The sequence below is a fragment of the Phalacrocorax carbo genome, chromosome 8 (assembly GCF_963921805.1).
Source record: "Phalacrocorax carbo chromosome 8, bPhaCar2.1, whole genome shotgun sequence".
Lineage (NCBI taxonomy): Eukaryota > Metazoa > Chordata > Aves > Suliformes > Phalacrocoracidae > Phalacrocorax > Phalacrocorax carbo.
The window spans coordinates 24,258,283-24,281,288 of NC_087520.1; the positions used below are offsets into that span (position 1 = coordinate 24,258,283).

The 23,006-nt window shown below is 43.7% G+C and overlaps 1 protein-coding gene across 1 annotated transcript in view; it reads left to right on the forward strand.

Annotated features, from left to right (window-relative positions):
- Positions 1 to 23,006, forward strand: part of HYDIN (HYDIN axonemal central pair apparatus protein) — a 149,758-nt gene that overhangs the window by 12,662 nt on the left and 114,090 nt on the right. The window contains exons 5-7 of the mRNA XM_064459217.1: positions 595 to 794; positions 8,513 to 8,637; positions 21,484 to 21,685. Of these exons, the coding sequence (XP_064315287.1) occupies positions 595 to 794; positions 8,513 to 8,637; positions 21,484 to 21,685 (527 nt within the window). The remainder of the gene's footprint in view (positions 1 to 594; positions 795 to 8,512; positions 8,638 to 21,483; positions 21,686 to 23,006) is intronic.

Below are 23,006 nucleotides of genomic sequence, written 5' to 3' on the forward strand. Positions count from 1 at the left end.
GGGTGTGTCCCCCCAGCCTTGTCCCTATAATGCTATGGGGAGATGTGGGAAATACACACATACCCTATGCTCACCTGATATGAAAACAATTATTGTGTCCAGCCTTAAGTATTTCACCAAAAACCGACTGTTGATCATGAATGTGGTGAAGTCCTTTTGAAAATGTACCTGAGCATCCCCTGCCAAGCTTCAATGAGGTCACTGCATTACTGGGATTGGAGTTAGTGCTGTGGCACAACCGGGTTCTTGGTGGTGCCTTCAGTAGTCTGCAGCGGTGATTGAAGCAGGTTCTTGTTACTGCTGTAATCCCTTACATGAAATTACTCTATTTTGCTGCCTCAGAATCAAAGTGTCAGATAATTTTGTCTGGTTCTGCCAGCTTGCTGTAAAAGCAGGTGAATCAATGAGGCTGTTTCTTCTTTGCAAGTTAACAGCCCTGTCCAAGTCATGCTACTGGAATGAAGGACCATTAAGGTAAAAAGTGCTATTACATTATTGAGTGCCACTGTTAAAAGTCACAGAAAACAGTGGTTTTTCTTCTGCTATGGGGACAGTGCTAAATCCACTCTGCTGAGATTGTTTCTTTCCCTTCAGGATTACTTCCACCAGCTCACCTGCATCACAGAAAGGGAAAAGTTTATTGTGCCAATACGAGCTATAGGTCCCCGAGCTATCCTGGACTTCCCTGACCAGCTGAGCTTCTCTGTCTGTCCAGTCAAGTACAGTACGCAGAAAACTCTGCTAGTTCGCAACATTGGTAATCGGGAGGCCTGCTACTGCATCAGTACTGAGAGGTAAAGGAGCTTATCTTTTTTGTGCAAAAACACTGTTGCATGATAATATAGCAATGGTAACAAAAAGGAACCAGAGTGTCTGAGCCAGTGTACTGCAGCCAGAGCTGGAAATGGGCAGGACATGTGGGTTTCGCAGTTGCTTACATGTTACATGCTACAAAAAAACTGTTTTAAGCATGATGCAACCTTTGACAAAACTGCAGGCTGCAGCAAGGTTTTATACTGCAATGGTGTCTCCAACACAGCATTTGGGTACCAGTCTTGCAAGACCAATTCTGCTAGTTTGAAAGAACAAATACAAGAAGGCATCTTGATTGCCCTTGGGCTGCATAGGATTCGGAATGGCAGATGACAGCTCTAGGAGCTAAGTACAGGTAGACCAAATGCAGTGTTAGGAAATGGCCAGCTACGAGCTGGCGAAAGAGACATTTTAGGAGTTTTATCAGTAACTGTGTCTATATTAGCAAGTGCAATCAGAGATTGTAGATCAAAGCAATTTGTGTTGAGGCCCTGACAGTAACACTGGGTGGTCTGGGAACTTGCTTTGCAATAAGTTTGGTCTGGTCCTTGGGACCAACTATTCTTAAGTAGAATGGGCTCTTAAGTGGAGATGAGCAGACACTGGCATCAAAACTGAACTGCCCCTGGGCAGAATCCTAATGAGGGCACAGGCAAAAGACGCAGCAAATATCTGGTGCATGGGTTGGGGACATTTTCTTCTAGAGCTTTATCTCTCCAGATTTCCCGGAGAGTGCTAGAATGTTAGTAGCTAGTTTGCAAGCTCCTGATGGTAAAGTACCTTCTGAAATGGTTACATACCACTGTCAGCCAAATACATCCATTCTCTGGGGGGCCACAAGCACATGGTGTTTTGTTGGTACCAAAATCAAATGCCTGACATGAATTGTGTTGCAGGCAGCCTGTACTGCTCTGTTTGGTCTTAGAAGACAGTCACCAATCTTCTAGTTTGCTGAACTGGAGAGGGCAATGCCTTTTTGACACCGCATCTGCCAGGAAATCAGTTCAGCTGGGTGGTAATTAGTTGAGAGCTCCTTGGTCCCAGAGGTCTTAGTGTAGGAGCTGAGGTCAAGAACGCAGCAAAGACCTGCCGTCTGACTTGGTGCACCTGAGTTGTCTCAATTTCTTCCCCAGAAAAACAGGGCTCAAAAGAAGGCTTTTAACTTTTCTCCTGTGAAATATGAGGCTCCAAGAGGAGCTTCCACCAAAGCCTGGCAAAGCTATTTAAGCAGGGTTCTAGCTACTTAAACAGGCTGCTAGGATGCTATTTAAGTAGGTTACTGCTTTTCACTGTGGAAAATACATAGGCAGGAACTTGTAAATCACTGTACAGTTTTCCTCTGGGATTTCCAGACCTGGTTGTCACCACCCAAATAAATACCCATAAAGTCTAGCATCTTTTTGCAATGTACTTGCCAACTATTCTATTGACTGATACAGTCTATTTTGGATCCTGTTGATATGGATTTTAAGAGTTTCTGAACTTCAGCAATTAAATATTTCAGTCCTGATTTTCAATAAAGAAATAAGAAGAATAACAAGTTTTATTTCAGACTACAGAGAAGAGTAGAATTCTGAATAACTGGATTGCATGTGTACAGAGATCAAAAGCTGATATTTTCCTTGTCAGCTGAAGGCATCAGTCATCTCTTCCATTTCATTATGAACTTATGAAAGCCAGTTTGAAATTTCAAACAGATGATTTGAATCTTTCAAAATAAGCAGCACTTTAATTAAGTCTCCCCCACTTTCACTCAAATCTCTTTTAAAATAGAGTTCTGTGTTTCTGTGCTTTTTTTTTTTCTTTAAGTGTATCAGCAAAATGTCATAATTCTTCACTGGGAACTTTCTTAAAGGTGGAGTTCCTCTAATGCCTGTCTGTCTACCATCTGCCTATATGTATATGCACAGATGTATAGGAAATAGGAGAAATTTGGGGAATATGTGAAATGGAATTGGGCTGATTTAGAAGATAAAATCATAGAATAACTTTGCTTGGAAGTGATCTCTGGAGGTCATCAACAACCTGATCAAATCAAGACCAGTGTCTAAAGTTTCATCGGTTTGCAAGTAACACAACTTGCTACTCAAGGCCTTTTTGTGTTGAGCTTTGAATGTCTTTGAGGTTCTCTTGCTTCTCTGGGTCCTTGTTTTAGTGTTCAACCACCCTCTTGGTAACAATTTTTTTTAAGATTTACTCAGATTTTCCATTACTGTAACTTGTGTTCATTTTCCCTTAGCCTATCACTGCACATCTCAAGGAGCCTGGCCCCATCTTCTCTACACCTTCCCTTTATGTAGTTGTAGACAGCACTAAGATCACTCTTCCTCTTTCCTTCTCAAGGCTGTACAAACCCATTTCTCTCAGCATCTCCATGCATGTCCTTTGCTCCAGCCCCTAAGGTCCTCTTCTGTAGAAATGCTTTCTATCCCATCAATGCCCAGCTTGTACTGCCAGGGGTTATTCCATCCCAAATACAGGATTTTGCATTTTCCATCCCTGAACTGCATGAAGTTCACATCAACCAATATATTCAGCCTGTTGTGGTCCCTCTGAATAACAGCCCAGCCCTCCAGTGTATCAACTACTTCCCCCAGTTTGGTATCATCCACAAAATTTTGAGTTTTCCCTCCTGTTTACCAGGTCAGGGTGTTTCCTTGCATCCCAAGACCTGAATGACCATATTCTCCCTATGTGATGAGGCTATGGTGTGCCAGGAGTGGTTGTTCCAGCCAGGGCTGGAGACCATACTGTGTGACATCTCATCACTGTATTGTACCAACTCTTCTTGCTGTCTGAGTGCCTCTGGACCTTCTACCATATCTGCCAACTTTCACATTAATGACTGAGTTTCTTGATAGCAGCGATCAATGGTTGGTTCCTTGCTGCTTGTGCTATGAGAAGTTGCTCAGATGCCTACCACTGAGCTCTCAGGTGAGCCCTGTGGTTCTAGCAACCCCAGCAGAAAAGAACTGGCCTCCCAGGTGGCATGACAAGTTGGCTTGAGAATCAGACTAATACACTGCTCCACAAGGTAGTAGATCATTAGCTGGCAATTGTCTTTGAACAGATATATATTACAGAGGCTTTCACAAGAAAGGCCATTTTGGTACTAATGTTAGGGGATTAATTTCCCTGTTGTAGAGGCTATAACAAAGGCTGCATCATTATTAACAGAGGTAGTGCAGATTTAGTTTAATGTTACTAATTCTCTTGAATGACTCCCATAATAATTTGATGATTAATTATTATTACAGAACATTTAAAACTTCTTTGGAAACGAATGACTTATGTTACTTGTCCTGGAGAGCTTAAAGTGTAAATACAAGATATAGTAATCAAAAGTTATGGCATAGGTGCTGGGGAAAGGAGTGCTAGCCTTACAGACTGAAATTCAGGACTGTTTCAGTGTTTTTATTTAGTGGATAATTTAAGCAGCATAAGTTGAATGTGTGCTTAACTTTTACTGAGTAAAGACGCAGTGTTGTGTTAAAGCTTAATACCACATACTAGCTTTGTGTGTCATGTACAAGCACACACACGTGTATATGATAGGGAGGAAGATTAGTAGTGTAGAAGGGATGAGAGATCTGTCTAAGTTTATAGACCATCAGCTGCCCTCTGTGTCCTTTATTCTCTATCTGCGCAGTTTAAACTTCTGTCTTAGTTGCTGCAACCTTTGTTTTCTGGCCTGAGCAAATTCAGGCTCTTGCCCATTCGCGAGTCAGCTGCAGATGCTGCCATTTCCTAGTGTAATATGCTGCCCATCACTTTTTTGCCTCCTTTCTCTGCATTTCCTTCTCTATGTCATCAAGTGTAACCTATCTGCTTTCACTTTCAGTGCATTTTTCAGCACATCTCCAATCCTAACCTTTCCTCTCAGTATTGAGAGCTCAGCTTTTCCATCTGCTCAGTTGATGATGATTGCTCCCTGCCTGTTACTCATTTATCTAAGGACTCTGATGTCTTCTGTTGTGCATTTCATTCCAGGGAAGAGCTCTTAAGTGAATCCATGGGGCCAATTCACCATCTTTCTGATGTTCCCTGTTCAGAGCTCTCCCTTGCCATAGTATCTACCAGAAAACATGCCAACATTTTGACCACTTTTTCATAAAGGAAAAAAAACAAACCTCCAAAGTCCTCCCCATTATGCAGTCTGGTTTTGTGCCTGCCTCTGCATGTCCATACCCAGCTCTTAGCTGCATAGCTTGGTAATAAAGAATAATAGTATAAATATAGAAAGTCTCTTCCTGTCGTTCTCATTGTTAAGACAGGATAATGAGTTTCTTCATGACGTTCAGGGAGATAAATGTCATTCTAGTACATCTGAGTAGAAAATGGTGTCTGAAAGCAGATCTCAGTGCAGCACTGCCTTTCCCTGACATTACAGATATTGTGCTGTGCCATGCTACGGGGCTAGAGAGGATCAGTCCAAGATAATCACCTCTGTTTAGGAATGTCTCTGCCAAGCTCTGAAAGCTCAGGAAATTATCCTATAAGGCATGGTGCTTGGAGCCCCTTTGCATACCTCTCTATAGTACCCATGTACTATATTGAGGCATGGGACTGGAGATATCATAAGGTACAAAGACCACTCAAGAATATGAAAATAGAACCTCGATGTAGTGAAAGAGAGAGAGAGCTGTGAGATGCTGACTCTACGCAATTTTTCAGCACACAGGCAGTGTCTCGGATGCTTTGACCCAGCAGACTGGGGTTTAGTGGAATAGTTACTCTGCTTGACTTTGGCTGCTATACCATTACTAAAAAGTAATATATGTTGAGATTAAATGATCTTTGGGTTTTCCTGCAGTAGGTCTTAGTGGACAGATGAGGCAATTCAATCACCAGTAGACTTTACTGCCTTCCTTGGAGTTGGAGATAGCTTTTAATGAAATCGCTTCTCCCACACTCAAATGATTTTTATAATGCAAATTAAGGCACCAGTAGACCAAAGTAAGTTTGGTTGTAGAGGTAAACATGCTATGGGAATTGAGGAATCCTGTTGTAGCATCCTTGCACGCTGCGTTTGCTAAATGTATGGTTGCAGGAGAAAAGGCAGGATGGCGGTTTGGGAGCCCAAGTCACGGAATTGCCAGCTTTGTTCTCTTGTCAGTTGTGTTTCTAAATTATGTCAGGAATATTTTGCCCTTGGTATTCTCATGGGACACAACTTTTGTCCAATTCTCTCAAGATGGGGAGCTGATGCCTGGTGAAAGTAAGCAAGATGTAAATGCCAAAAGATATAATTGTGAAATTGCTTACAAATCTAGTGTTGCTCTGTTTTTGAAGGGCTATAATAGGCAAGATCTCAGGAGGTACTGGTGGGAAGACCTCTCCTAAATTGGCGTGGCTAGATGAGTTTATACAAGCTGGGGATTGCAAGGTACCACTGGGAGACCTGGACTTGTTAAAGCTTAGATGTTGTACAACAAAGCAAACGTTCAAGTGGACAAATTTAAAAAGCATGTCAGAAGAAAACAAGCTATTAAAGAAAACTCCAAACCTTTATCTTTTCTGTCTTTCAGGAGCAGTGGTGATTAAAAGGGTAGATCTCATAGAACCAGAATTGTCTTAAAGAACAGCTCACAATTAATGGATAAAAGGCAGAAATTTAGCCTGCCAGCTTCATTTCTTGGCAGTGCTTTTCATTGGCTATTACGATGTGTCAGGGATGTCTCCTTGGGACCTCTTCTTATCTGTAGGCTGCATGGAACAGCTTAGTGATGTTGGCTGATATTCAGAGGAATTAAGTTTGACCATGGAGCTTGCGTCTTTAGGTCTTGAAGAATCAGGTCTATGTGATGCATAATGAGCTCCTGCTACAGCAGTAACAAACTGTCTTGTGGGTACAGCATGGGGTGGGATGTAGGAGATGTGGTGTCTGATTTGTGCTCAGTTTCTCAGTCCTGAGAACTGAGTCCTGAACCTGGTTGGATCCTGTTCTTCTGATAACTTGAAAACATGAAGATGTCTTCTTTCTGAGGCATCCTCATAAGTCACCCCAGGAGTATTATTCCCATCCCAGCTATTTGAGGGCAGGAGTATGTAGTCATGAGGAAGGAGCAGATGGGATGGGAGGTAATGCTGAAGTGTTGCCAGGAATCCCCGTTCTTAACTAGCAGCTTCTCTTTTTTTCCAGAAATATTGCCAGAATAGAAGGGTGGGGTGGGGGGTAATGCCATGCCTTTCCCACAGCAGGAATGATCCCACCCAGGCACTGGCAGAGACCTGTGGCACTCTTCCATAACCATCAGTGCAGATGCAGGACCACATAGAGCAATCCACTTCTGAGGCTGGTGGTGCCTTGTCTTTCCTCTTCTCTCTCAAAATTCTCAAGTCCAGCACGTAAACATTGCAGGCGCAATGCTGCTCCATTAAAGTCAGCCACAATGGTCTCGCTAGTTACAATAGAAACAGGTCAGGCCCCTAATTGCAGCAACATCTCCTTAATGAGCAGAAACTCCAGCAATTTCATCAGCTGTCACTACTTATATGAACAAAGTTCAGTTTGTACATGGCTCCAGTTGTTCTCATTATTTGTGTGTGCATTACATTCTCTAATCATAGTAAAACTCTCCAGACCATGTTTTTAAGGTGCAAATTGACTACCAGCAAAGCACTAAAACCAATAACTTTTGTGTTCTAAGTGGGGCTGTACAAGAGCCACGAGGCCCAGCTGCCATTGTGCGGGTGCATATTCCATCTGACTCGTCCCTAAGCATTAAAGCACCACGTTATGTGTCTAATAAGCCAAAAGCTGTTTACCTGGTGATAAATCATAATTGCTCATATTAAATCCAAAGTACACCAACACATTTTCATAATTTCCAACACATTGCACAGACTTTGTCTGGTGGGCCAAGCAAACAGTTATCCAGCTTGGATTACAACCCAGAATCCCAGATTGGATTGCTTGTGAATACAGAGAAAAGCTCGTGTTAAACTTACCTTGATATGCTCCTGTTAATGGCACTCCATTTAGCTAGGGATTTAATTGTTCAGGCTGTAAATGAGATACTTATTTTGTGTCTTGTTTCCATGTCATGGTATCACTCCAATCTGCATTTGTACTCATTCAGATTTTTCTGATTGTTCCTTTTCTTCTTAGAGCAGCTTTCATTGAAATGCTGATAAAACATGCCCTTTCTTAGACTAAACAAGAATGTTTTCAAGGTAAAAAATTAATGCTGCAAATTTAAACCATAATAATTCTCTGATCTTCAAGAAAAACTTATTCTCCCTGTCTGATTTCTAGGCTGTAATCTCATAGGAACAGGTATTGCCTTGACATTTCTGTCTCTTGGGGTGAGGTTTATAGGTGGCAGGAAAAGACTGATTCCAGAGGAAGACAGTGTCAGGTTGTGCATGCAAATAATTGTTACCATCTCTGTGCTCTTCAAAATCCACGCTCTGGTTGTATTGCTAGGAGTTGGACTCTTGAGCCTCACTGCAGAGAACTGGATGCAGCGTATGGGTGAGACAAGGCTGTTTTATACCATAGGATCTCCTGAGGACTGGGTCTCTTCAGGATTGAGAGTCAGTAGCTCTGTTTCTGATCCTGTATGTAGTGTTTTTCTTCTGCTGACTGTGGTTTGTTTACTCCTTGCTTGCATAAGTGAGCTGAAGTGAACGAGGCTGCCAAAGGAATATAATCCCCAAATCTCACACAACGGTCCTGATATCTTCTGTGTTGCAGCCCTTTCTCTGTTGATCCCTCCATTGGGACTCTTGGGATTGGTGACACCATGCAAGTAACAGTGGATTTTCACCCACTGAAGACAGGAGATCATTTGAGATCCCTGATAGTTCACTATGACACAGGTAAGTGCTGGGCACTGTGTGGTGCACACTCACTGCATCCTTCAAAACGGAGCCCTTTCTAAGCTGAAAAATGGTAAGCTTGCTTTGCAAACAACTTCTAAAACCTTTTCTCTCAAAACCTCTGCATGTTTCAGTGCTTAGAAATGAGCAGGTAAGGGGCAAAGGCTGAATCTGTCTTTGTCCTGTATGTCCTGTGTGCTGGTCCATCACTGGGGGACCCTGGTGTCAGCAAGGTGTTCTCCCCCCAGCACCTCCCCATGACAGTCATCTACCATCATTCCCCATTGTCCCAGCCACCTTAATTCCCTCTCCAGGTGTACCTTTCCTGTCCCACCTTTACCTCAGAAATGAAAAATAGTTGGTGATTAGGGGATTGCTGAGTATATCCCATCAAAGAGGAACGAGATTTTGGAATCCTGTTTTGCTGGGAGTTGCTGAGTGGAAGAAGTATTGATTCTTCATTGCACCGTGCATATGCACCTGTGAAGTTTTATTCCTAGACAATGCAATGTTTGAAGTGTAACATGGGAAGTACATGTCTCTGTCAGACTCTCTCCAATGTCCACTGTCTCTTACACACCTCTCTCACATTTGTGCTTCTCTGTTGTCTTGCCTCAGACCCTTTTTTTCTATATTGTGTTCTACCCATCTACATCCCACACTTTATAACATCAGGACTAAAGTAGCCAGGACTTGAGGGGCTCTTGGGATTTGGCAGGAAGTGTTCACTGCCTCCTGAGATAGGTGTAAAATTGATACTAGAGTATGAGAAGCCAAGATCAGGCTACAGAAATACTGTCAGCTTTATAAGTCACTTTAAGCGGGGAAAACTCAAGAAGAATGCGTGACGTTAAAATGCTCTGTCTGTCGTGGTTCAGCAGAGGTGTCTTGTGATGCTGAATGAGATGCTTTCTCCATTGCATGAATGCATTTGGTGTGCATTTTCTCTTGCCTGAAAGAAAGGTTTGTTTTGCCCCGTTCCTGAACATCAGTCCTGGGAAGCATTATGTCCAAACCTAGGTGATACTGTGATGCTTTAGCCCAGCAATGAGCATTTTAATTGGCTTGAGTTTGTAGAAGTTATAAAAATACTCCTGTAGCTTCCAAATGCTCTTTGTAGCCTTATGAGTTATCATAGCTTTGTTTAATATTTGTCAGTTAATGACATTCACAGAACGATTTATGCTCACTCAGAGAAGCTCACTGGTTTGCATAACACTTTCTTGAAAGAACTACTGACATTTCAGATAAAGAAGCACAAAAAAGTGCTTCATTTGTATTCGTGAAGAGAGTCTGTAGGATAAAATTCAGAGGGGTAGATCTTTCTCTTGGGTAAATCAAAAGTAACACTAAAGATCAGGGTTATAGGGATTATACTTTGCAGCTGAAAAGACTGAGTGAATTATTAGGGCTGGGATCTTCATGGCTTGCTTTGAAATATGTCTTGTTCTTACTGTAACACCTGGTTCCTCCATGGTTAATCTTTGCAGAAGCGATTTGCATGGATTGGCCACAGAGATCAAACTATCTGCTGGCTCTGAGATGGGCTACCTCCCAGGAATATGTGTAGCTACCAGGGAGATGAACCCAGGATTCATTCCTGCCTGTCAGTACAGCACTGCAGTTTGTTTGTTTTTTTTAAATAAACCACAGATTGATAAGGAGAGCAAGGGAATAATTAACAGATTATCTCTCTAGCTTTGAAGCATACAAACAAGTAAAAGGCTGCTGAGATTAATTGCTAAAGTGAAACTGAAACATTTAATCAGTCAGTCTTAAAAGCTGCTTATTGCAGGTGTAATGCAGAGCACCAGACAATATTACCCAACCTCATGTGGCAAGCTCTGGCTAATTTGTCCTATGCTAAGTCAGACTCCCTGTGACTCGCATACAAAAAGCAGCTGCGTTGCTCTTTCAGAGCAGAGACTGTTTGTTACAAAACAGAAGTGCTAAGAGCAAAATAGCAGTTTAGGATGTTGGGAGGCATTTTCTGTGCTTTTCTGTGTGTCTGTATTGACTTGCTTAACTCACAAGTGGCAGTAGTTCTCACTGAGTCATGCTGTTGTTAGTGTGACTTACACAGGATCAGGTGCATGTTATGGTGGTTTAATTTTTGCTGATGTTGGGTCAAATCTGTCTCTAGCATTGCTTAAGCAAACACAGAGCTCTTTGATGTAAATAAGTCACAATTTTCCCTTTGCCTATTGACTGATATAAATTGTGCATCCTTAAGACTGTCCTGGGTAGGAATACAGATACTGACCCTGGATAGACTGTAGTTTGTAGTCCTGTTGCTACAAACTTTACAGATGAGTGTGAAGAAAGTGTCTTTGCTGCTAAAAGCATGATGATTAACAAGGAAAATTTGACCTTCAGCACTTCATATCACAGAATAGTAGGGGTTGGAAGTGACCTCTGGAGGTCATCTTGTCCAACCCCCCTGCCTGAGCAGGGACAACTAGAGCAAGGGTGCACAGAACCGCGTCCAGGCGGGTTTTGAATGTCTCCAGGGAAGGAGACTCCACAGCCTCCCTGGGCAGCCTGTTCCACTGCTCTGTCACCCTCACAGGAAAGAAGTTTTTTCTCATGTTTAGCTGGAACTTCCTGCATTCCCACTTGTGCCCATTGTCCCTTGTCCTGTAATTGGGCACCACTGAAGAGAGTCCAGCCCCATCCTCTTGACACCCACCCTTCAGATATTTATAAGCATTGATAAGATCCCCCCTCAGTCTTCTCTTCTCCAGGCTGAACAAACCCAGGTCTCTCAGCCTTTCCTCATAAGGGAGATGCTCCAGTCCCCTGATCATCTTGGTAGCTCTCCACTGGACTTGCTCAAGGAGTTCCACATCCTTCTTAAACTGAGGGGCCCAAAACTGGACACAGTACTCCAAATGTGGTCTCATTAGGGCAGAGTGGAGGGGGAGGATAACCTCTCTGGATCTGCTGGCCACACTCCTTTTAACGCAGCCCAGGATGGATACCATTGGCCTTCTTGGCCACAAGGGCACATTGTTGGCTCATGGTCAGCTTGTTGTCCACCAGCACTCCCAGGTCCTTCTCAGCAGAGCCACTTTCCAGTAGGTCAGCCCCCAACCTGTACTGGTACATGGGGCTGTTCCTCCCCAGGTGCAGGAGGAACAAATGTCCAAACCCCTCCATTTCCCACATGAGTGTGTGTCTGAGTGCGAAAAATCCCAGCCCATCCTGAAATGAAGGTGACTTGGGATGTTCTGGGCTACAGCACAGCCCTATTCATCACCTTATTATCAGATGATGTTATCAGAAGGTGTTCCTGAAGCCTGTATGCCAAGCACACATACCGATTTGGAAAGGGTTCTGCACTCAGGACCACTTGATAGTCTGGTTGGTGGCTTGGCCCTCCCCAGGTGACTTTTAGCCCACGCCATGCAATGTGGGGAAAATGAGTTTACGGAGCTAAGTCTAGTCTCAACCAACTCAGTAGTCATAAAGCATAGATATTCTTTTAGCTCTCAAATTCTTCTGAAGTGAGACGCCCAAGCTGTTTGGCCTGAGTGCTGCCATTTGTACATCAAATGCAGTTTGCTGCAGTCATAATGCTCAATGCAACCTGAAATATAGCACAAGCTTGGCATGGGAGGGTGAGCTTTGCTCAGGTACATGTGGTTTAAGGAGATGTGCGACAGTTTCCCGGAGCTGTGCTTGAGGTGCAAAACAAACTCACCAGTCCCATAGCACCCAGAAATAATAAAATCTACGGCAGATGCTCCGTGCAAGTAAAGGAAGCTGCCAGAGATGAGAGGTGCTGGGAATTGTGGAAGGAGAATCACTTCTCTGCTCTGAGCACCCTATATCCTGACTCACACTAGACCTCCTGTTTCTAGGAATTACCTACTGTGGTATGATGGGTTGTCTTCAAGGTGTAAGACCAGATTCTGTTCTTGTGTGTGGGTGCCTGCAGTGTCCATGGGACGTGGCAAGGTGCTACAACATGCTTCTAGTCTAGGAGATGTCGTGTGTGACGCTTGAAGTCCTCTGCCATCAGTCACCGTATCCCTTGGGATACCTTTGTCAGTGCAGGAAACTTCAGTAATTAGTAAAGCCTCACTGAACTTGTGCATGGCTGACAGACACTATATATTGAGATACTTTTGTTGCTGTCAGGAATAAGAGTAATTATGCCAATCATTTTCCTTTCGTGGCTCTGTGAGACTGTAATGCAGAAGCAAAAGCCTGGGGGCAGGATCTCACCCTCTCTGAGGGCAGAGATCAGAGCCAGTACTCATATGTGGATTTCAGGAGACAGCATATCCAAGAAGAGCCAGCCCTCAAGCAGGAGTGTCTACTCCATTACTGTCCTCTCTCCCCATGGTGCAGAGCCCCAGAAAGCAGCTTCCCCTGAAGAAGAGGTAACATGTGGCTCAGGATTAGTTCTCAGTCATTTTAGGTCCGCTGGAAGCCTCCAGTCTCATGCTAAAAGCCCACTGAGGAACCGTCTGGGCATTTGGCAGATTAATACCCTGTTTTCCCTCAACTTCCTGCACAACTTACGGAAGGGCTGACAGTTCCTGAGCAGGAGCTCTTCTAAAGCAAATATCAACCTGTTTGCTGTGGATCACAGACCCAGGCTCAGAGCATCCTTTGTGGCTCTGCACACCCAGGGCAAGGAAGAAAGAGCTCGGCCTCAGCTCCTTGATTAATTACTTCAAGGACAGGTAGAAGATGTGGGCAGCATCTGCCTCCAGCTCCATAGTTGTCAATCAGATTGAGCTTTCCTTTACTGGGTTAGTTACTGTCCCCAGAGGAATGGGATGAAGTAATGTTTCCTCTCCTGAGCCCTGGGGAGCAAAATTTGCTCTCTGCCAAATTCAGGTTATTCCTTCACAGGAGAAGAGAAGAGCTAAACACATTTCTCCAGTGCAGCATGCTAGGAGCATCAGAGCGCTACCATGACGTGTGGTTTGGGTTGACCAGTATCTGCCTGTGTGAACTGCCTCTATGGCTTCTAGCCATATTGGTGTCTGGAGTGATCTGTGATTTTTCCCCTTCCTTTGAGTCAGTGCGAACGCTTGTAGGATAGATCTGATTTCCTTGGCGCAGTGTAAGAAGGAAAAAAACCAATAAAACATTTCCTGGGTAGACCTCAAAGAACTGAATGGGAATTACTGTTAGTGTGGCAGCAACACTCAGGGTTACAAGGGAGTATCAGAGGTGGATCTAGGTCTTCTACCCTGCATAGGATGCCCTGACCCGCTGCCCTGAGATGCCTCTGTCCTTGGTCTGCAGCAGCAGAAGCCTCTGGAGCTGTGAGTTAAGTGTCAGTGTTTTCTCAAGCTGACAGTTAATCTCAAATGGGGAAAATAAGGCATGAGATCACTGGAAAAATTAAGGCATATTTAAAACCAACTAATCAGGGAGCTGATGTGGAGCTCTTTTTAGTCACCCATGGAATGACAGGTAGTTTGATGTGACTCGTTAGAGCCATTTGGGTTTGGTGAAGATGATGGGTAACTACAGGACTGGGTGTGCTTAACTGGCAGCAGGAGAAGCAAAGCCTGTGCATCTTGGCCACAGTGATGATAAACTGTAGTAGAGGCTACATCGCGTTGCAGTGGGCCAGGGGAAATTGTCGACTGTGTTAGTGACTGTTGAGCTTCTGCATGGATCAGCATGGGGTTGCCAGCTGGGAGTGAAAACATGCTGGGATGCTGTATCCCTTTCTTCAGGTAAAATTGATGCTGGATTTAGCTGAATTGGCTTACTTCAGCAAACAAGGCCACCCATGCAAGAGCTTGGCAGCGCATTAGTGATCACTGTGCACATGCAGGAAACTCATTAAATCCCAGCCCTAGTGGTTTATTGCTGTTTGAGGCTGAACACATGACTGTGGCATGGATGTGCCAGCACCTCGGAACTTCTCAGCAAGGATAAAGCATCTGAGAAAAGCACTGCCTTGCTGTGATATTCATCTGTGTTTTCGCGTAGACTTTTGAGAACACAACCACCTTTGTGTAGCTCTGTTCTCTTTCCTTTAAGAACCCCTTTTCAGCTTGTCATCTGTCTTGCAAGGCTGGCATTGCAATCAATTGCTTCCAGTACCTTGCTTGAAAATGAAATGAAAATCCTATTGATTTAGTCTCTAGATCAAGCCTTTTCCGTTCTCTTTTTTTCTTCTTTGTAAATCTACTGATGGATGTGGATAGGCAGCAGGGTTTAACTGAGGTTTAGCCCTTGTTACGTTGCATTTTACATTCCTGAGATCGCTCAAATAAGCTGCTGAGCGCTCTCAATTTGTACTGACTTTAGTCAGAATGGAGGAGGCTCAATACTTCCCTGAGCAAACTCACTACCTCGTTAGATATTTATCTGTGTTGTCTGTGTTGTGCAGGGTACTAGGGTGGGAATACGAAAACCATCTTCTAGTTTTAATCTTATTTTTGTGTGAGTGTTTACAGGGGCTCTGATGTTGCCGTGAATAGTCTTAAGTTACTATTGAGTTAAATTCGTGGCAACAGACCCTGAGCTTCTGATTGCCACTGCTGTGTGCCATTGCTGTTCACTTCTGTAGTTGTTCATCTTCATGCAATTCTCTGTTCCTTCAACACCAGACAGATTTATTGTAGCTTCTTATGAGTGCAAAGAATCTTCTGCTTTCTAAGCAGCAGCCTCTCTTGACTCCGAAGCTTTGCTGTAGTTCACTGATGCAGTTTTTTCAATTTGTATTTAGTGCTGGCAGATGTTTAGAAACTTATTTTATTCTGTGCGTTTATAAAGGTGATCTTGTTTCCCATGTTATTGTAAGGTGTAAGCCAGACTCTGATACTGTAGCTATTACAAGAGGCTTCTCTAGCTTTTCCTTGGACTATCAGGCATTTAAAAACTTTGCAAAGGGGTTTTCCTTTGTGCTTGTCGCAGGTGGTGGTTGCAGGTTGTGCTTTTCTTCCTTTGCTTGTGAGAATTCCCAGCAGTGTGGCTGGTTTCTGACCGGCTTTTGTGTCCTCGTATGTCCCCTCTAAAGTGACTGGGAACTAGGTGAGTGGAGGGAGGCATATACTGTAGGCAAAAAAAGGTGTAAATAAGAGTTTGTGCAATTGTATGTTAACTTTGCATCTTGACAGTAGCGGTGCTGCAACAGACCGAAGATTGGTAACTAATACTGTATACAACTGGTTATAGGCTTTTATAGTCTAAATCAATTAGATTGATGGATGAGTCTAATTGGTCTCCAGAGTGTTTGTTTATGTCAAAAGAGCTAATAGGTAATGACTATTTCCTGTCTTTGTTCCCCCTTTTCTAGAACTGCTTTTAATAATAACTTTATTTTTACTGTTTCAGATAATGTTGTCCTAGTTCTTGCAAAGAGAGTATGGCCTTTGCCCCCTCTCCAGGGCCTTGTGTTTCAAGACAGATGGCCCATCACTTTGATGGTAGATGAAGGGGAATCAAGTTTGTGCTTCATTTGTGCTTGAGGTTTTTTTGCACAGCTTGACAGCTCCACAACTACATAACACCCCTCCTGACAAAAACCCTGCTAAAGCAACCCATGGAGTTGACTGTGCAAGCACATACTGGGATGTGTGTACTAAGAGGGGTGTTTGGAAGTTATAAATCTCCCGTTGGCTGTTTTGTTCATCCCCAGGTATGCACAGAATAAGAATTCCATGTGATGCCACATATCCCAGTTTTAGCACATGAAAGATTTCTGGAAGAATATGGTTTTCATCTCTTCGTAGGTCATCCTTGACCCCACATTGTCTACTCTATCATCAGTGGAAATCACGAATATGTTCTTAAGTGTCATTAACTCTGGATGCATTTCAGGGCAGAACTGACCATTCATTAGTCTTTTTTCCTTGTGGATCAATCAGTGTCTGTTGAGAAGCAGAAGAGCAGCTTGAAGGGTGATTGATTTATTAAGTGGTATACTGGGCATGTCTTTGCCAGGCAATCAGAATGAAAGTTCCTGCACCATTTTCCTGTGGCCCAAAAGCAATGTTTCAGCCAGTCAGGTATCGCAGCATGTCATTACTGTAGTAGCAATAATGATTAAAAATAGCCTGCAGCATCCCAGATATGCAGCAGCACTGTCTTTCATCATCCGATGGTACCATTGTCCTTTTCTACAAGGCTTCTTCATGCTGGGCAGAACAAAACCCCTCCATGTTGGCTCCCAGATACGCCGGTGCTGGAGTATTTCATCCTATAACAAGGCAAACAGGTCTTCCGAAGCATGGTGCAGAGAAGATAATGGGGAGTACTTTGGGTGCCTCATCACAGATGGATGCACAATGAGGAGCCTATTTGATTGCCAATGAGATGACTTTTAACATGCAAGAGAGCTGTCTGAAGAGCCTGCAACCTGTCCCGTATACTGTTGTTGGCTAGTCGTTGCCTTCCATCCTCCATTCTGTCCCCATCTGTTGTCTTATGCACGGTGTTTGGGGTAGAGACCCCCTTCTTGCGATGTGCTGCATGGGCTCAGTGGATGATTTGCTGAGACCTAGGCCATGCAGGGGACTTCTGGCCATTAACAGTAATAGCTCTGGCAACAATAATGATTAGGATGCTCTGAGCTTTCTTACAGCCTGGAAATGACTCTTTAGGAACACCCATGTTAGCAGAAGCAGTTATTTAGTGGTGAGGTTTAGAACAAGCTGCTCTTAGGGCTGGAGTAAATAACATGATGATTTAACACTGAAGATCGCTCGTGAGCACTGCCTCAGAGAAATAGTTAAAAATGACTGTCACTGCTCTGCATTTTGCTCTAGCGCTGGAAATACAAGTGTGAGGGCTGACAGATGGCCTTTCTCAGGCCGGCAGAGACCAGCACACCTCATAGGTGATGCAATTAGCTTCCTGACAGCCAAACAGCTCAGAGCAATGCTCCTGGCTCTGGTCTAGTGGTAGCTCTGTGGGAGATGCAGCAAAAAGCATATGGTGGGGAGGCTGGATCCAGCTGTAGGTGACTTCTTTAGCTGTCTAGAGATCACTTAGCCTGGTGAAGTGACTCGCTTCTTCAGTGGTGAAGTGGTAATAGCAATGGTGAGGCAGTTGGGTATGATAGTAGCAGGAGCAAAGTATTACTTGTTGCAGATTGATATGGAGGTACAAAACAGCCTTTTGAGTGAAGTGCTCTGCTTTCATTGCTTGCTTTTATTTTCAGTGAAAAAGCAGCAGGGCCTGTCTCTCTTCAGCTGCATTCATAGAAAATATGAGAGCAAGGCACAGCCTTCTGACAAACTGGGCAAATGAAATTAAACTTGCTTTCAGTGCTATCCAAATATTCTGAATTTGACTGCCATGCACTCCTAAAAAGATTTAAAATCCAAATTCAGATAAGAAGTGACAGGAATAAAGGAAGAATATGTCTCAGTGAAGACAAGATGCAGCAGGGTACTGTTTTGTTTCTATTCAGTCTAGTCAATCTGGCTACCAGCTTCACAATATTTAAAGCATCAGTCATTGAAGAAAAGTACTAGCTGGTGAATACTAGGAAAGCATTCTTCATGAAACCTGAAATTTGTTTTGAAATCTTGTTCAAGGGTTTGCTCATCCATTCATTGAGCTACACTTTCATGCTAAACAAAATTTGTCTTTCTCTTTAGGAGTAATTTGTACTGCTCTGAGAACTATTCCCTCTTGCACCAGAATTATCACATAGTATTAGAAGAACACAGAAGGATGTCTTAGCTCTTCTGTAAATTCCCTTTTTTTTCTTTCCTGCACAACAGGCCCCACAGAGGATGACCCAATGTTAGGTATCTTACTTCAAGATAGTGAAGAGTTATCATGATGTGCCAAGATACCTATGTCAAAAGTCATACAGATGGATGCTGGAATAAAACACAGGGGTTTCTGCTGTGTCAAAGGGCACCGTTCAGGAGTGCACAACCCAAAGCATCTGCTCTACTGCTGTAAAAAAATCTAGCTTTTAATTTCAAGTTCAGGCATTGCTTCGTTTGGGATACAGAATGAGAGCTGTGTCCTGCCATCTGTAGGAAATGTATCAAAAATATGTGAGAATGAGAGAACTGACAGCCTGTAATATGATCATGTTGTGTAAATAATGATAGAGCAGATACATCTAAATTCAGTAAACGTGCTTTTGTGGCAGCAGAGCATCCCAAACTGCACACCACAGACATTACCTTGTCAAGTGCAATGCCTAGTGCTACATCACTGTTACAGTACAGAGAGGGTTTTTTTTAACTTATATATTAAACAACCAAGAGTCTTAAATGAAATGTCACATCTAATTTGACACCTGAGGCATGAAGTCTGCAGCTGCCCTTGGCCAACCCTGACAGCTCCACTCTCTGTGTCAGCTCATCTGCCTGGTAGACAGATCTGCGGCTTCCTCCCAACTCACTGGCACCTGCACACTCTACTGTACGGAGTGATTTCTGGGTTTTTAGATTCAGCATTATGCCAAATACTTCTCTTTGTGGTAGAAGGTGCTCTGGCAAACCCTCCAGCCTTCAAAAGAGTCCTCAGTGCTTGCAGCCAGGACCATAAGGGTGGCTACATCCCCAACTCTTGTACAGGAGAGCAGCAATAGGGGATGTTTAGCAAAGCATGTAGAAACAGGCAGCACATATGCTTTTTCTCCCTGGTGGGCTCTGGAGATAGCATTTTTCTGTGCTGGAGGCTTTATTGTCAGGCTTTATTGTCATCTTTGTTTAATAGTTTCTGATGGATTTATCTTCCAAGAATTTGTCCACTTGCTCTCTGGATTTACAGCTGTTAGCCTCTACAGCCTCCTATGGCAGCATGTTCCAAAGGAATGTTCCCTGGAAAAGTATTACTACTTTTGTGTAATTTCTGACTAATAATGTTGTTTCAGACCCTTGGGTTCCTGGTTTATGACAAATCGTGACAAATTTTTCCTTATTTGCATTTCCTAGGCCATTCATGCTTTTACAAACCTCTCCCATCTATCTACTATATGATTTCTAGGTTGAGGAATCCTGTTCAGTTTTCATATAGAAGCTGTTCCATACTTTTAATTGTACTTTCTGCCCTTCTGTATTTAATTTCAAATGCTTCAGCTTGCTTTTTGAAATCAGAACTTAACCTAGTATTTCAAGACCCACATGGCCATGGGTTTAGACAGTGACATGATGGTAGTTTTCAGGGTTTTTATTTTGTAGTAGTTTGTCATTTTGATCATTGTAGGTTTATGGAAACATGAGCTAATGCTCTGAGTTGTGCGTGCTCAAAGTGCTGTGCATGTCTCCCATTGCTTGGGTCCTGGCTCCTCTGCTTGCCAGTGTATGCCAAGGATTCAGTGGAGGGGAAAGGTAATGCTTATAAAGTGTACCCACCTCTAACTCTTGTGAACGTCAGTTATTTCTATATGCTAAAGTGTCCATTATAGGAAGCAGGTTGTCCAGTCATTGGAAACATTACTCTTTTCATTCACAACGTAACTCATCTCTGGCCACAAATCCCTACCACTCTAGATTTCCTTAAGAGCAAAGAAACTGAGGGTTATATAGGCATGCAGGCTGAATACTCTGTGTAGAGATGAATGAATGACTGTAGAGATCTTCTCTTTTAAGGGTGAGTCTTGCTTTGTTCCCTAGCCCTCTTCCCAGAAGGAATGTGATTCTGCTGTGTTGTCTGGCTTTGGATTTAAGGAGTCCCTCCAGCATGCACCCAGCTCTCTCTTTGTGTTGTTGCATGGTAGCCTTTTAAAGGCAGGTCCATCCACTGGCTGCCTTGCTGTAACCTGCACAGTGAGGAGAAGGCTCTGCCTTTGCACAGGGATGCTCTCCACAATATGGCTGCGTTGCTGCACTTGTCAGTTGGGGCTGGCTCTGAGGCTTTAAGCACCACTCCATAGAAATGCTGTTTCTAGAGAGCATGGCTGATGTTCACTGTTTGCATGTCACCTGGGAAACACTCACCCACAAGGGGAAGAATGGGCTTGGTGCTGAAGTTTGAGGTCAGTTGACTCCCACAAGTTACTTGGTTGGGAAGAATGAAAGTTTGAAAGCTCTCGAAGTGAGAGAGCCTTTGGTGGGAGTCTGTTTGGAGGGTGAAATGCTGGCAGGTACTTCAACAAGGCTCCAATCATTAACCAGTTGGTGTGCACAGCCAGGGGCTCTCTCCTCTTCAGCTCAGTCTGAGGTAGAAAGCAGAGATATCCCTCCTCTGGACATTTGATAATTTGCAAATACTGTGTCGATTTGCACACTCAGGCATAGGCAACAGAGTCCAGGCTGAAGAAATGGGCTTGCAGGGCTGACATGGGCAGGTTGCTGTGGGCCATGCCCCACCAGTCTTGTTTTGACATATCTTCACAAACCCACAGCAAGTGAGGGCACAGCTTCTACAACACAGCGAAGTGCTCCTTTGTGTCCCCTCCTGCCGTGGGCTGTCCCTCGTTCCTCTGAACCTCCCTTTTCTGCTCACATGCCCCGGGCATCTTTGCTTGTCAGCAACAAGGGATCAGGAGAGACACAACACTGATGGTGTGCCTACAGGAGACCCTGGACAAGCTGTGAGTGAGGTGGGACTCCACGGAGTCACCTGAATGACTTTAATGCAGAATTCTCTGTGACCTGAGTGAGATGGTAACCCAAAGGCCACCTGGGCACATCTGAAAAATCTCACTGTAAATATTGTCACCTTGGGGATAAAACTCTACAAACACACCCAGAAATAAGGTTCTTAAAGTGGTGTTCAGTGCATCCTCATGCTGTACACATGCAGCTATCAGGATGTGATAAATGTACTGATCTGTGGAATGGCTAATGCAGCTAAAACTTGTAACACTTTCTTCTGTTACCTGTTGTTTGCTCTGTTCCTTATACTTCCATCAGCAAATGAGATGAAGAAAGACTTCCCTTTGCTTTGTTCCAGGCGAAGATATTCATACGAGCCTTTATGGAGCAGCTGTAGATGTTAACATCAGGCTAGACAGGAACTCCTTGACAGTTGAGAAGACTTACCTCACACTGTCAAACCACAGATCCCTTGTCATCCACAATCGGAGTGAAATCATAGCCCACTTCCAGTGGAAGGCTTTTGTTACTCAGGAAGAGGAGGATCAGCAGAAGCTGAGGTTTGTCTGAAAGATTCATTTCAGTAAGGTACACTGCCCAAGGGTAAAACTAACATATGACCTCAGAGGGTCATATTCAAAAGTTGGTGCTTTTTAGTGGTTCAGGACAAGTAAGCTATCCACAGTATGTGTCACTGAGCTTCAGAGTAATGGAGCGCAGCACTTCCCATTCCAGTTCCACCCATACTCCAGCTGAGGATGATGTTTTGGGGAGGAAAGGTTCATTGCAATGACTGGATAGCAAATTTGTTTTGTGGGAGCACAAACCACTGAGGTCCAGAGATCCCTGGGCTACAGAAGGTTCATGAGGCTGAGAAAAGTGTCAGCATTTGTTACCTGGGACTTAATGTAGCTGCAGGTAACATAACTCTTATGATAGTTACTGCAGTTTCTTCCACTCCACCTTTGATAAGATGGCAGGCTCCTTTTCCAGCAATGTGCAGGGTAGAGTGCTTCATTGGCCCGGAAAATTGAGGCCACCCTGCTCTAGGGTGTTGAATTGCCTTGCACAGTCCTAGTTTCCAGCACAATGAGATATTTTTGCCCTTCCTTAAAGGCTGGGGAGAGTTTGGAGATGGAGGGTTCTGCAGGAAGGGTAGGGCAGTGCAGGACCTGGATGTGCATTTGGACTTCAGCAACCTGTGTCTTCATGGTGGTGAGAGATAGGGCAGGATCCTCAAATGGTGTCTCTGGCGAAGCTTTGAAATTCTATTTCAGGCAGCAAGCAAACACTTACAGCCTGGGGGGCTGAATTGGAAATTACACTTAAAAGCTTGGGTGGTTTAGGGAATCCTTGTGTGACTTTTCAGACTTGGGTAGATGTAGGTGTATAGGAGTTAGTCTGAACCCGTAGCTGATCGGGAAACTGCCTTAAACTGGAGCACTTTTTAAGGGCTTATGAGCAAATAAAGTTAAACATAATTAGGTCAGAAATGCCTTGAAGGTCAAAACTAGTTTTCCACTGTTCTTTATTTTTAATTACACAGCATGTGACTCCTGTGCAAGCTTAGTGTATTAAAAGAAAATCGCATGACCTTCTCTTGGTACTTCCTTGGACCATTCCTTTACCATCTCTTCCCATCTGCCTGTCTCAGACCGGACCCTGAGTGATCCTCTTTCCCCTCAGAAGCAACTACATTTCCCCACAGTAGACTTAATCTGATTTTTATACTATTACATTTGATCTTGTGCAGATTTGTGTCCTAGATGCCAACCAGGATGTTTTATTCTCCCTTACTTGCAATATTAGGGATGGCCATAGCTGCAAGGCCACTGTCCTGCTGTCAGAGAAGCTTCTGAGGTCTTGGAGCAGGAAGGACTT